Raw genomic sequence first — 15,095 nt, 5'->3', positions numbered from 1 at the left:
GAATTTGCACAATAACGTTCAAATTCGAACGATAATCGTACGTGTAAACGCGGCGAACGATCGCACGACGAGCGAGAAATCGTTCATTTTGATCTTTTACTTGTTCTTAAATCGTCGTTCGTAAAAAATTCGCCGATCGTTCTGTGTAAACAGTCGTCGCAGCCCGGCCCCCCGCTCATCCGCAGCCCCCCGATCGCCACCCCCCCGCCGCCGCTCCGATCGCCCCCCGCCGCGCCGATCGCCACCCCCGCCGCTCCGATCGTGCATTGATTGGCTGAAGAGGGGAGCCGGGAATTTCAAACGGCTCCTCTTCAGCCAATCAGTGCTGATGTGCATTGATTGGCTGAAGAGATAGATGAGCCGGGAATGTCAAACGGCTCCTCTTCAGCCAATCAGTGTTGAAGAGGAGCACTGATTGGCTGAAGAGGAGCCGTTTGAAATTCCCGGATCATCTCTTCAGCCAATCAATACGCTGAAGAGGGGAGCCGGGGATTTGAAGACCTGCTACGCGGAGCAGGTAACGTATGCTCGTGGCCGGGGCGGCGGGGGCGATCTGAGCGGCGGCGGCGTGGATGGCGATCGGAGCGGCGGGGGTGTCGATCGGAGTGGCGGAGGCGGCGATCGGGGCGGCGGTTGAACGGGGGGGGGTGGGCTTTGGGCGGGAACGCAAAACGATTTTTCCGTACGATATATCGTACCGTCTAAACGCTGATCGTTATAAAAAAAATTTTTACTTCGAAATCGTTAATCGGGCCAGTAATCGCCTCGTGTTAACTTAGCATAAGGGTGCGTTTACACAGAAAGATTTATCTGACAGATTTTGGAAGCCAAAGGCTGGAATGGATTTAAAAAGAGGATAGTTCCCAGTCTTTCCTTTATGACCTGATCCCTGTTTATAGTCTGTTCCTGGTTTTGGCTTCAAAGACCTGTCAGATAAATCTGTCCGTGTTAATGCACCATAATCCTGACATGGTAGCTTAGAACTGTGTTGTAATACCTGACATAACCTATTTGAGGTGCTGTTTATGTAAGAAGCCAGCTGTTTTTTTAGTTATAGATAACCCCTTTATTTTAACCCTCTCTTATACCAGGGCTTAATTATTCTGCTGGCCATTTACTCAACTATTCCCTCATAACAAGAGCCGGAAGACAGCGGTATTTTCCAGGTAAGCACAGGCGTGGTATATACAGTAGCGGCCATGATAGCCTCTCCTTACACACAGGAATAGCAGTTTCTCTGCTTCTAAATCCTAGTGAGCTCCAGGTCCCTCTGCCCATTAGGCTCCAGCCTGTTAATCCCAGTGGACAGTGCACAGCCAGGTGTGTATAAAGCACATGACACAGAGCTAGGTGTGTACTCGGCCCTCACAGAGCTATGGCGTCACTGTATACACTACAAAGCTGCGAGTTTATAAAAAATATAGCCACAATTGTGTGTAAGGTATAGTGCAAAGCCGTGTGTGTATAACCCATACAGTACACAGGGCTTTACATGTAACTCCTCTGTGTACGCGCTGCTGTGCTGAATAGGAAGCTACTCCATTTATAGTCTACGCACTACTAGCTCCTCCCACGCATGTGACTGATCACGTGCTTGTGGCGTCATCAAAGGTCCTTCAGCCCACTATCGATCACATGGCCATGACATTACCAAAGGTCCTTTAGCCCACTTCTGATCACATGATCATGACACCATGGAAGGTCCTTTAGCCCACCTCTGATCACATGTTCATGACGTCATCAAAGGTCCTTTCGCCCACTAGGATGTGGTTTGTACCCTTGGATGTGCAGGTCTTGTCTGTGCTGTATATGTGAAGAGAGATATACTCCGCTATGGAGGCAGGAACCTCAGTAAGTGATCGTCCATGTTGTCCTGTACGTGTATATGGTGTGGGTTGGTCTCTGCGTCCTATTTCCTGGTTCGTTCCCTTCAGCTGCATTAACCTGTATATGTGATGCAATGGAGTTTGTTATAGGTGTACATATACATCTCTGTGACATCTCTATTACCAGTCACTTCAGCTCTTATTACATATGTGGTCCTGTTATTAGAGTTTATAGGACCTCATAGGTAAGTGATAGGGCCCCCACCAGGCAGCCATAATAAGGCTATGAGCAACCTACCAGCTTATTGTCTACAGAAGGGTATATAGGTGCAGCCACTGGCATGATGATTGACATTGTGCGTCATTATTTAAAGGGGCACTACTCTGTGTGTATATCTGTGCTGACATTTTTTCTTTATTTTTATTGGTCACACGTGCCCTGTTTATAAAGGAAGATGTGTAGCTAATAAAAAAAATCTTAGAGCAGGTTCTAAACAGATGATCTGATGATAATTGGGCGTTTACCGAGTCTTTGGCTGATCACTGTCACTTTTACACAGGCCGTTTATTGGCCACAAGGGTGTTTTTAGCGACGTTCCTGGCTGATATCTGCAAAATCTCCAGGATACTTCTCTCAGATGTAGCTTCACAATGTAAGAGTTGTCAGGGGGAAGAGCAAGGACATAGGCTAAAGCTGTGGCTCATAGGAATATATACTATGCAGTGTCAGAGCACAGAAATTCAGTGTCACTGATCACTTGCTGCACTTCAATAAGGCTCAGACCAAAGCTAGCTTAGTGTATGTGCACACTACGTAGAACCTCAAACGGATTCCGCTGCACACCCCTTACTTGAAGTTCTGCCCGTCTCATAGGCTTCATTCTGTACTTTGCCAGATTGCGACGTCCGTCCAAAAATTGACATGTCAATTCTTAAGGCAGACGGCAAAATCTACCTAAACATATAATGGTGCCTACGTGACAGGCGGAAATTCAAGTGGGTGCGGCGCGTGATGAAATCCGCTTGAGGTTCTATATGCGGATTCCATAGCATGCATATTCCCTAAGTGTGATAAAACTGTACCCTTCCTGTCTCTGCAAAAGCATCATGGAATATGTAGGCTACAGAGGAAGAGCCATATCAGAGGGGAATAAGGAATCAAAGAGATCTGCATTGTAAAGTTGCAAATCTTATTTAGCTGTTGCAATTTCTAATTTCGATTTACTCAGAAATGATTCTAATACTCATTGCCATAGTTGCTAAATGATCATTTACCTCTAATGTTTTTCATTCTCAGGATTCTGTTTATCCACCTTTTAAACGCCCTCACGATGATGATTTAATAGCAGTAGAAGAAAAAAGGTTTTGTCCTGTTAATATGGACATAATCAAGAAGGAAATCAAGGATGAGGATGAAACGGACTGCTCTGAGGAGGCTTGGTTAAAAGGCTTTGGTCTGTACAGTGATGATGTAACACAGTCAAGCAGCCATTCTCATGAAGCTGATATGAGTTTGAATGCGTTTGCTGAAGAAGTGTTAGATTCCAATACAAGTTATCATTGCCCGATAGATGAAAGCACAACAAAATTTTTTGATGTCGATAAGCCATTTCAGCCATCTGCAGAATTTGTGCCCCCACAGTGTTTTGGAACCAGAAAACTGAGGTTCCAAAGTGCTTGGTATACAGATTTCCCATGGCTTCATTATAACCCCCAGTTAAAAGGTGTTCTTTGTTTTACTTGTGGAAAAGCTGAGAGCATGGGCCTTCTGGGCTCTACAAGACGAAGAGATTCCGTATTTACGGCGGTGGGGTTTTCTAACTGGAAAAAAGCTCGGGAAAAGTTTGGTTCTCACCAAAAGTCTAAAAGCCATGAGTTTGCCACTTGGAAATTGATGCACGCCTTACAAAATCAGAAGAGAGAAGCTGCCTTGGAACAGCAACGAAAAGTAAGACAGGCTATTCCGACTCTTTGCTTGAACAAGCTGATTTCTTCAGTACGTTTTTTGATTCATAGAGGTCACACATTTCAAACTCATGAATCAATTGAAGAAAGTTTGTTTGAGCTTCTAAAATTTTTAGGCCAAGACAATGATGTGTTCAAATACTGGCTCATGACCAACCAAAATTTCACTAGCCCAGAAATCCAACATGAAATTATTGGCCTAATGAGTAATGAGATCACATCATTGATCACAAGGGAAGTAAATCAAGGCTCAATGTACTACTCTATATTAATAGACAGCATTCAGAATTCTGAGTCACATCAGCTAAGCCTTTTTTTGCGATACTTGGATTCAGACATGCATCCGCAAGAGGAATTTATTGGGTTTCTCGATCCAATGGAGGACACTGGTACTTCTGCTGCAAACCTTATCCTAGATATTCTTGATCGACATTCTCTGCCTATTGATCTTCTTAGAGGAATTGCATTTGGGGAATCATCCGTCTCATCTCCTTGTTACATGGAGTCACAAGCTTTGCTGAAACAGAAACAACCTTTGGCCAGGTTTGTCCATTGTGGAGTTCCTTGTGGCAGTTTTTTGGCCAAAAATGCTAGCCATGTCAGTCCGATCATGCAGCAGGCTTTATATTCTGTAAATGATCTGTGCAAATTATTTAGCAAAACGTCAAAGTTTAAATTTTTGTTTGCAGAGGTGACTGCAAATGTCACATGTCATACAAGGCTCTTATGTTCTTCCAAGTGGCATGTTAACTTGGCACTGATAAATACTGTTATTCAGCACTATGGCTTGATCATAGAAGGCCTACGAGAAATGCAGACCCAGGCAGGTTTTTCTGGTGTAAGAGCTCACGTTTTGTTGCAAGAGTTTATCGAAGGGAATACATTGGTGACTCTGCTCATTATCAGAGCGTTGCTGGAGTCACTTAACATTCTCAATATCAACTTTGACGATCAGAACAAGCTAATGCTTAACACTTTGAAGAAAGTAAAGATGGTAAAAGAAATACTGACCAGGGTGCGTCAAGAAGCTCCTGTGTTGGATTTCGTAAAACAAGCAGAAGACATTGTTATTAAACTAACTCTGTCACCTTTATCTGTTCCGCAACAGAGACTGGGGTGCTCTCAGAGTCCAGAGGTGGTACAACCACAAGCTACAGTTTCCAAGGAGGAATATTTTAAAACTGAATATTTCAGAATGATTGATGCCATCGTTTCTCAGCTGGATAACCAATTCTTCCAACAAGGCTTTATGGAATATTGCATTCTGGAAGATGTTTTGCTTGCTGCAGGCAAAGGAGACTCTGACAGCGTTGTTGAGCAAAAGCTTGGAATCCTCTCAAAATACCCGGAGTTTAATGTTCGCATGCTAAAGGTCCAGTTAGAAATGTTTGCTCACAAAAACAGCTATAGTTCTCTATCAGAAGCTGTAAGTCTTTACAAGTCAGTTAGTCCTGAAGTCAAGGAATTTTTCAATGAGCTGGGTAAATTTTTGAAACTGTTACTTATTATTCCAGTGAGCACAATGGAAAGTGACCAGATTTGTGGCCCCTTTCAAAGACTGAAAACTCTGTTGAAGTTTACAACCACAGAGACACGGTCAAATGATGTGGCTATATGCTACGTGAACGAGACGCGTTTAGATAACCTGTGTTTGGAAACTATTGCACACAACTTTGTTCATGGCTCCTGAAAGCGCCAATGCCCACTTTGTAGTGAATGTGGATGGCTGTTAAGGCTGGGGCTACACAGCAACTCCTTCACTCATACAAGTAAATAAGGCCGTGCAGCGATCCACAAGCTACTGTGACCCTGTAGTTGTAGACTTCATGACTTCAGGGTTGCGGTAGTTCGTGAGCCTCAACATGGCCCCATTCACTAGTATGAAAGCCAGGAATGGATTTAAAATGAGTCTTTCTCAGTCTTTCCTTTATGACCTGTTCCCTGTTTAAAGTCTTTTCCTGGCTTTGGCTTAAAAAATCTGACAGATAAATCTCTGTGTAAACGCACCATAACCCTAGTCTAAATTGTCAGTCATAAAAATACAGTGACTACAACACCTCCTTCCCACCATTAAAGTGTACAGTTACAAAAGAGATCCTCAACAAGCGTATGACACAGGCTATGCAAGAACAAGAAAGCTGGCTCTATTGGAGTTGATGTGCAGACCCTTTGGAGGTCCTTGCAGTTGGAGTCTATTTGGAATAATGGTGTATTATAAATATAAAGCATTGTTTTCTTTATTGGATAAATCCTTTAAAGTGTCACTGTCTTATTTTTTTTTTTTTTTTGTGCAAAAAATCAATAGTCCAGGCGATTTTAAGAAACTTTGTAATTGGGTTTATTAGACAAATATGCTATTATCTGCATTGAAAAAGACTTTTCCCAGGTCCCCTCCTCCCTCCTCTCTCTCATTATCGGGAAATCTCGACTCTTTTACATCAGTCGAGCCCTGTGTAACCTATGGAGAGGGGAAGGAAGAGGAGGGAGATTATTCACCGGCAGAGAGCAGACAAAAAAGGATTACACAGTGGGACCTGTGTGAAAGCCGGTATTCAGAGGTCAGAGAGGTCAGTGCTGACTTCAGAGGAGATAGCATGGTAATGTAGCTGTAAATTAACTTTGTTGTCCTGTTTTGGTGCCTCATCTCCCTCTACCCCTCCCCTCTCCATTGAGACGGGGGGTGGGGGGAGAGCTTCAAACTGCTTTTTCATAATAAAAAAAAGCATTTTTCGGCTAATAAACCCAGTTACAAAGTTTCTTAAAATTGCCTGTACTATTGATCACTAAAAAATTTTCTTGTTTTGAATGCATGAGAATAAAAAATGGAAAAAAAATCATCCTAATATTTTTTTGTGAGGTAATTGGTATACCCAGAGCCAAGGCACTGACTTCAAGGATGTTACTTGTATAAAGGAATTTGAAGTTGCAGTGCCTCCATTAACTTTATTGGACATCATATCTTTAACTTCATTGGGACGTTTTTTGGTAATATATTATGCTCTTGCTTGATCGTTGTAAATAATCACTGTTTATATTTCAGCACAGCCTTTTAATATTTTAAATTACTCAAAGTGCCATTTTAATGTTAAATATATTCATACCATTTTAAAGAACTTTTTCCAGACAAAATGTACTGATGAGCTATCCACAGGATAGCTAATCGACAACTGATCGACACTCGTGCCACACTGCACAGACAACGGAGTTTTTTTTCCTTTTCGTTGTGCAGTGGACGTGATTTGTACTTTAAATCTGTCATGTTTAACGTGCTGATTTATTTGCAACCGGCGTATAAAGTGGAAGGAGTTAAGCAGATTGTATTTTCTACTAGGAAAGTTTTAGCAGAATTTATATGAATATATTTGATTTAAACCATGTCACTGTGGACTTTTGTCCAGACAGTTTTTTTTTTTTATAATTTACAAATGTTTATGTATAAAAGAAATGAAACAAGGAAGGCTGTCATTTAGCAGAATTTAAAGGGTTCAGCTACATTCTACTTACTGCACGGAAAAGCATTTTAATGCTTGTTATGTTACTTATACATACACTATTCCTGCTTTGCCCCATTATCTGTAGATCTGTAGCTGCCCTGTGCAGTCTGGACTGTGCTGTGTGCACATGGAGGAGCATATGATATACACGGCGATCAGCATTATCCATAGTGATAGACTGCACATAGGAAACTAGAACTGGCACAGTGGTGCACCTATATGGTCACATGCCTCTCCACATACCCCTTCAAATCAATCAACCAAATTACAGAATTGTTACCTGCTTTTTTTTTTGCTTTGTTATGTGCATATCTAAGACAACATGTTTAGTGTTGTTTTGGGGTATTTCAGAGAACACCTGAAATTTCATGAAACTATGAACACTCATTGCCTGGGGCAAATCATTTAAACACCAGTTATTTATATTAGAGGAAGAGATTAAGAGCACCTTCATTGCCAAACTTCTGCATTTGAGCCGAGCAGTTTGCATCATTACATATATGTAGATGTCCACGTGGCAGGGTCAGTTGCCTTACCTGCCCTATATTTTCTTCCCCCATGTGTGCCGCAACTCCTGCAATTTTAAGCAGAAGTTCGCATTTAAAGGGACACCTGTGAAGATGCCTTTAACACCTACCTAGAAACCATCTCTCCTATTCCCTTTACGTGCACCTGTTACAATTATTTTCTGGGTTTATAAAAAAAAAAAAAATGCCGACATTGGCATATAGGTGGTTCTAAGATTATGTGATGGCAATCTAGGCCCTAGAAGAGAGGTGGAAGTTGTCTGTGGCTGTAAAGTTTAGTATTAACATTCTATTTTTATATGTATTTGAGTGTAAATACTTTTCCTGCTTTTTTATATTCTGTAATATTTTCCATCCTTATATATCAGCTTAATGTCTTTGAATGCCACTTTATAGGAGCAGTTTTAAATCACGTTTCAATCCTAAAGGATAATTTTAACACTGCCAGCAAGAAGTGAACTGTGTATTAGTTTTATAGAACCTTTAGTAAAGAATATGTAAAATGAGTTCAGTCTACCACTAGGTAGGAACCTAGCTCAGATCTAGGCAGAGCTACAGGCCCTCAGCAATCCCTACCTGCCAGAATGGTACAGAGGAGGACTTGGGTGAAGAGGAATTAGAGCAGGTAGGGGAGGTAGAGTCAGGCAAAGAAAACCACACAACTTTGCAGTTTAAAGGTAAACTATCAGCAGGTTACACAAATCTAACCCGCTGATATGTCCCAATGGAGTGCTGAGGATGAAGGTAAATTTCTTACCTTCATCCTTGGCGCCATTTCTGTGCAGTTTGTAGTCAAATCCATAGGCTAATAAGGTGGTCTGGTGCACCTACCCCTAGTAAATCCACCGATCCAGCCTGTAGCCGGCTGGCCTGTTCCACTGATATTCTGTAGAACGGGTGATCCGGCCGGGGGTGGATTGGTGCGCTGGAGGAGGTAGTCCTGCCCCCAGTGCACCAAACCACCTTATTAGTCTATCGACTACAAACTGTACGGAAATGGCTCAGAGGATGAAAGTAAGAAACTTGCCTTCATCTTCAGTGGGCAGTAGGGACATATCAGCAGGTTAGATTCTAGCCTGCTGATAGTTTTACTTTAAAATGATGACCAGTAGAGATGAGCGAATATACATTACAAATGAAGCAAAGCATTTCAATTGTAAGGCAGTCGGCTTATACGCCAGCTGCTTTTGATCTCTGTGCCACTGCCTGCTGCTCCACCCCAGGTACCTGGAAAAGCTGGATCTAGCCCTGGTAATCTTCTCCCAGTTTCCCAGGACTCAGGGGTCAGGGGAGGACCGGCGCAGAGATCAACAGCAGCCAACATATAATCAATTGGGTTCATTTTAGATATATGGTATAAATGTTATGGTTTAAAGTCTAGAACTTGCCGTCAGTTTGACTGCATGTCCTGCCACTAGCACAGACTGATAGTAACCCTTTATGCATTAATCATGGGATGTATGTGCAATGCAGAACTTCTCCCAGTTTCCCAGGACTTTTCCAGAGTGGAACGGCACAGAGATCAATGGCAGCCAGCGTATAAGCCGACTGCCGAATAAACAAATCTATTCCCTTTGCTTGTATTGTAAATTCGCTCATCTCTAGTGACCAGCAAGACAAACTTTAAACCTCCGTCGAAGATGCTGACAATGTTGCAGTCCACGCTTCTGGCCACAGCTTCAGAACACAGCGACGATACATAAACATTTGAGCACTCACTCGGGTATGCCTTTACTTCTAGTTTGTTTACTTACCCATAGTGCTTATTTTATTTGACATGTAACTTTATGGGCACCTTTTATGTTAAAACTCCAGATGATGTAAAACAGCAGTGCATATTCTACAGCGTTTATTAAAGTTTTTGCGCTTTTTAAAGTACACACTGTTGCTGGTATATAGATTGTGGGTAATGAAGAAATGAAAACTGCACTCACCGACACTTGTGATAACTTCTTTTTATTTCTTAAGTGCGGACATCATAGAGCAGACGCCAGCTGGGTGCGGGTAACAGGCTTGTTTCGCGCGTAGCGCTTCAACGGACGGTATATAGATTGTTGTATACTATGTTTAACAATAAAGTTAAGATTTGAGATTTTCTTTTTCATTTTGTAATTCATTGTATGAAGCAATCATTTGTCATGATATATGTCGCATATAACTTTTTTATGGCAGTTTGACTCTCATCCCATTTTGTTACTGGTGAGGCAATGCTATGATTTTAAAAATAAAATATTTATTAAAATAGTTAACTAATCTCATGAGTTATTACTTGGAAGAATATTAGAGAGGTTGTCAAGTTTAGAAAGCACAATATAGATACTCAAAGATGTTATTTGGCGTCAATAGGCAGGGTCCCCTGTTCAGGGTTCCTATGTCTTTGCTAAGTGCATTCAAACTGAGGGAAAGTCCTAAACCCTAAACTGTAACACTTTTTGCATATATCTAAAATAACCTTAATAGATAAGTGACATAATCTGTCAGTGGAGGTGTGGGAGACCCCCATACACTTTAAATTGAGAGTTCAGCCGAGTATAAAGTGTATACGGACCTTAGGTATTACGACATAGAGAGAAAGGAGCTGCTGCACCTCACACCTATGGCTGACACTAATGCCTCGGCTACATTTAAAAACCAATGCCAGGATGTTGGTATATAATTTGATCAAACCATATTGCCTCATGTACCACGTGCTGGTCCCCTGGACCACATGGGTCCCTGCAGTAACTTAACACTGTGTCAGTCAGTGACCGCAAACCCCGCAATGCAAGGGCAAGCAGGGAAGGGAGGCCATAGAATTGCCCTGCAACCCCAATGTCACAGGACCAAACCCCAAGGGCCCCCACAAACCCAGCAGGCCCCGCCGGCGGGGAAAGCTGCCACCAAGCAACACAAGTGTGAACATGGTCTTGATACTCACCATTGCTCCTGCAGGTAGAATGGTAAGAATAGGATGTACTTACCATGTGTGCACAGGTGCTTCCTACTGATTGGGGGCCCTTGGGGTTTGGTCCTGTGACAGTGGGGTTGCAGGGCCATTCCGTGGCTTCCCTTCCCTGCTTGCGCTCGCTTTGCGGGGTTTGCGGTCGCTGACCGATATAGTGTTGAGTTAGCGTAGGGATTCATGTGATCCAGGGGACCTGCACGTGGCAATATGGTTCGATCAAATTATATACCAACATCCTGGCGTTGGTTTTTAAATGTAGCCAAGAGGCATTAGTGTCAGCCATAGGTGTGAGGTGCAGCAGCTCCTTTCTCTCCATGTCATATAATCCCCAATTGGGGATGGCTCTGGTACTACGCCCCCATTATCTATCTGCTCATACTATGAGCAGATAGGTGATAGGGGAGTAGTGCAGTGTGCAGACTCTCCTGTTCCATAGGCAGCCATTGATTACAATGGAGTGTCCAGCAGGGGTGCACTATATATAGAAGTTAGTGGTACTCATTGACTTTTATATATAGTGCGCCCCCTGCTGGACACTCTATTGGAATTACACCCTGGTTCGTGACGTCAAGGTATTTCTGAGATTTTGAAGTCTCCGTGATCTACTAAATTAAGGGAAATTGCAGTAAATGTGCATTTCCCATAATATATGTATATTAGGAATTTGTCTAACTTTCCCTAACTAATAACATATTAAAAATGTTTTTGCCCGAACTTCTCCTTTAAAGTTAGATTTAACGTGCTATTTTTTTTGTCTTGCGCAAAAATAAGTGTGCAGCAGGACACCAGTCAGACCCTGGTGACGTTTTCTTTCGCCAAACTGTTAGCCAAAAGAAGCGGAAAAATTGCTCGAGATTTATCAAGGCCTGTGCTCTCAATGATAAATTTTGAACAAGGACCAGAGATTTTTGCGCAGCACGTCAAAAGTATGCAAGCACAAATGTTATTGTGCAGGTGATGCATATCCCCCGATGATTTTTATAACTTACCTGAGACTAGTATTCACTGTGATAGTTATAGCTGTAATACTAACCATGGAAACTAACTATGCATGGTTTATTGACTAATATTGAACATATCAGATAAAGAACAAAAAACAAAATTACACATAGACCTGCTTGGTGGTAGGCCATGGTCTCTTTAATAATTTTTTATGAATTTTAATCAATACAGTACCAAAATCTTTTATCTGGCGTAATCAATGCTACAGTCATGGCCAAAAGTTTTGAGAATGACACAAATATTATTTTCACATGATCTGCTGCCCTCTGGTTTTTATGTGTGTTTGTCAGATGTTTTTATCACATACAGAAATATAATTGCAATCATATGAGTAACAAAAGCTTATATTGACAGTTAGAATGAGTTACTGCAAATAAATGCAGCAAGTCAATATTTGCAGTGTTGATACTTCTTCAGGACCTCTGCAGTTCTCCCTGGCATGCTCTCAATCAACTTCTGGACCAAATCCTGACTTATAGCAGTCCATTCTTGCACAATCAATGCTTGCATTTTGTCAGAATTTGTTGGTTTTTGTTTGACCATCCGTCTCTTGATGATTGACCACAAGTTCTCAATGGGATTAAGGGGGTACTCCAGTGAGGGGGGCACTTTTTTACTGGGACCGGGGAGGAGGTGACTGAGGAAAAAGACGTCCATTCACCTCCCCGATTCCAGCGGCGGGTCCCACATGGCAGCGCTCCGGTGCCCGGCCGCTTCCGGGTGTCTGAAGTGGGCCCAAGACGTGACGTCTCAGGTCCGCTCAGCCACTCAGTGAAGGAGGTGGGATCTGAGCGGACTTGAAACGAATCCTGCCTCCTTCAATGAGTGGCTGAGCGGACCTGAGATGTCACGTCTCGGGCCCACGTCAGACACCCGGAAGCGACCGGGCACCAGAGCGCTGCGATGCGGGACCCGCCGCTGGAACCGGGGAGGTGAGTGAACGTCTTTTTCCTCGGCCACCTCCTCTCTCCAGTCCCAGTAAAAAAGTGCCCCCCCACTGGAGTACCCCTTTAAGATCTGGGGAGTTTCCAGGCCATGGACCCAAAATCTCTGTTTTGTTCCCTGAGCCATTTAGTTATCACCTTCGCTTTATGGCAAGGTGCTCCATCATGCTGGAAAAGGCATTGTTGATCGCCAAACTGCTCTTGTAAGGTTGGGAGAAGTTGCTCTTAGAGGACATTCTGATACCATTCTATATTCATGGCTGTGTTTTTAGGCAAGACTGTGAGAGAGCCGATTCCCTTGGCTGAGAAGCAACCCCACACATGAATGGTTTCAGGATGCTTTACAGTTGGCATGATACAAGACTGGTGGTAGCGCTCACCTAGTCTTCTCCGAATAAGCTTTTTTCCAGATGTCCAAAACAATCGGAAAGGGGATTCATCAGAGAAAATGACTTTACCCCAGTCCTCAGCAGTCCACTCCCTTTACCTGATGTTTTTTTTTCTGGAGAGAAGTGGCTTCTTTGCTGCCCTCCTTGAGACCAGGCCTTGCTCCAGGAGTCTCCGCCTCACAGTGCGTGCAGATGCATTTACACCTGCCTGCTACCATTCCTGAGTAAGCTCTGCACTGCTGGTAGCCCGATCCCGCAGCTGAAACACTTTTAAGAGACTGTCCTGGTGCTTGCTGGTCTTTCATGGGCGCCCAGGAGCCTTTTTGGCAACAATGGAACCTCTTTTCTTGAAGTTCTTGATGATGCAATAGATTGTTGACTGAGGTGCAATCTTTCTAGCTGCGATACTCTTCCCTGTTAGGCCATTTTTGTGCAGTGCAATCATGACTGCACGTGTTTCTTTAGAGATAACCATGGTTAACAGAAGAGAAGCAATGATGCCAAGCACCAGCCTCCTTTTAAAGTGTCCAGTGGTGTCATTCTTACTTAATCATGACAGATTGATTTCCAACCCTGTCCTCATCAACACCCACACCTGTGTTAACCCCTTAACGACATCGGGCGTAAACTTACGCCCTCGCGCCCTGGTACTTAGCGCATCAGGGCGTAAATTTACGCCCGATGTTTCCCCGATCGCTGCGTGTTCACACACAGCGGTCGGGGAAGATGGCCTGCTATAAATCATAGCAGGCCATCATAGCTTCACGGCACGGGGGGTGGTTAACACCCCCCGTGCTTACGATCGCCGCTATTGGCTAATCAATTCAGATCAGCCAATAGTGGCGTTCGGAACCTTTCCGGGTCATCGGTGACCCGATGACCCGGAAAAAAATGGCGGTCGGTGCTGTCCGAGGACGGCGCCGACCGCCATTACTGTAAAAAGTAATGTTGATCGCCGTGCCACCGGCCCGATCGCCGTGAACGGCCGGCCGTTCACGGCGATCGGGCCGGTGGCACGGCGATCAGAGTCCCACAAAATAATAAATACCTGCCCTGGACCCCTCAGCTAGGTAGCGGAGGGGTCCTGAGCAGGTATTTGTACATTACTCACCTGTCCCAGGCTCCTGATCGGCGTCTTCCGGGTTCGCGGCGTCCTCCGTCATTACGTTCGGTCTTCGGGTCTTTCCGGCGGTCCTCGTCGTCTTCTTTCGGCTATTTTCGGCTCCAGCCTCGTCAATTTCCGGATTTTGCGCTCTGCTGCCCCCTAGCGGCTGATATGTGTAATACACTTATCAGCAGCTACAGGGATATTCAGAATATAGAAAAAGTTTTTTTTTTTTTTTCTATTTTCCGCACCCTATCGCCGCTGAGTGTTGATCAGCATCGCACGAAAGTGCGCTGCTAATCAGCAACTCCTCCTTTTTGGCGTAGGGTGTTTTTTTTTCTGTATTCTACTGCCACGGTCTGCTTATAAGTGCCGCGCATAAGTGCGGCATTTATCAGCAACGCCTTTGTTGGCGTAGGTTTTTTTTTATACTTACTGTAAAAAAAACACGTAAAAAACACTACATTACATTGAATAAAGTTTGACACTACACCACTACATACCCCATATACTAGTCCCCATATAAAGATGGCCCCCAGGGTGTTTTCGGTATCGGACGCATACGCTATTATTGCCTCCGACACCGAAACAGCCAGTGAGGATGAATGGGGGGATCCTTCTTTCCTCCATTCATCCTCATCATCCAGTGACGTGTCTGGGGGTAGCGTAGCGTACGCTGCCCCCCAGACACGTCTTTTCCGCCAGTACCGTCCCAATAAGAGATGACGGTATGGAGTGAAATTCTACTAACTCTGTGAGAGTACCTCAGGGTACACTTACAGATTTGGGGTACGTGCACACTGCGGAATGGCAAAGGATAACCCTTTGTGCATTCCGCAGCTGGCACCCGCCGGCGGACTGATGCGGGCGCGCGTCTCCACCCGTGTCAAAGACTCCAT

The 15,095-nt window shown here is 43.9% G+C and overlaps 1 protein-coding gene across 1 annotated transcript; it reads left to right on the top strand.

Annotated features, from left to right (window-relative positions):
• Positions 1 to 1,733: 1,733 nt before the first annotated feature.
• Positions 1,734 to 9,135, top strand: LOC138785543 (zinc finger MYM-type protein 1-like). Its single transcript, XM_069961595.1, has 2 exons — positions 1,734 to 1,851; positions 3,124 to 9,135. Exons 1-2 carry the CDS (start codon positions 1,834 to 1,836, stop codon positions 5,479 to 5,481), a joined length of 2,376 nt encoding a protein of 791 aa, XP_069817696.1. The 5' UTR covers positions 1,734 to 1,833; the 3' UTR covers positions 5,482 to 9,135.
• Positions 9,136 to 15,095: the final 5,960 nt, after the last annotated feature.

The sequence above is a fragment of the Dendropsophus ebraccatus genome, chromosome 3, assembly GCF_027789765.1.
Source record: "Dendropsophus ebraccatus isolate aDenEbr1 chromosome 3, aDenEbr1.pat, whole genome shotgun sequence".
Lineage (NCBI taxonomy): Eukaryota > Metazoa > Chordata > Amphibia > Anura > Hylidae > Dendropsophus > Dendropsophus ebraccatus.
Note: the sequence above shows the minus strand (reverse complement) of the source record. Positions and strands in the feature narration are given on the sequence as shown.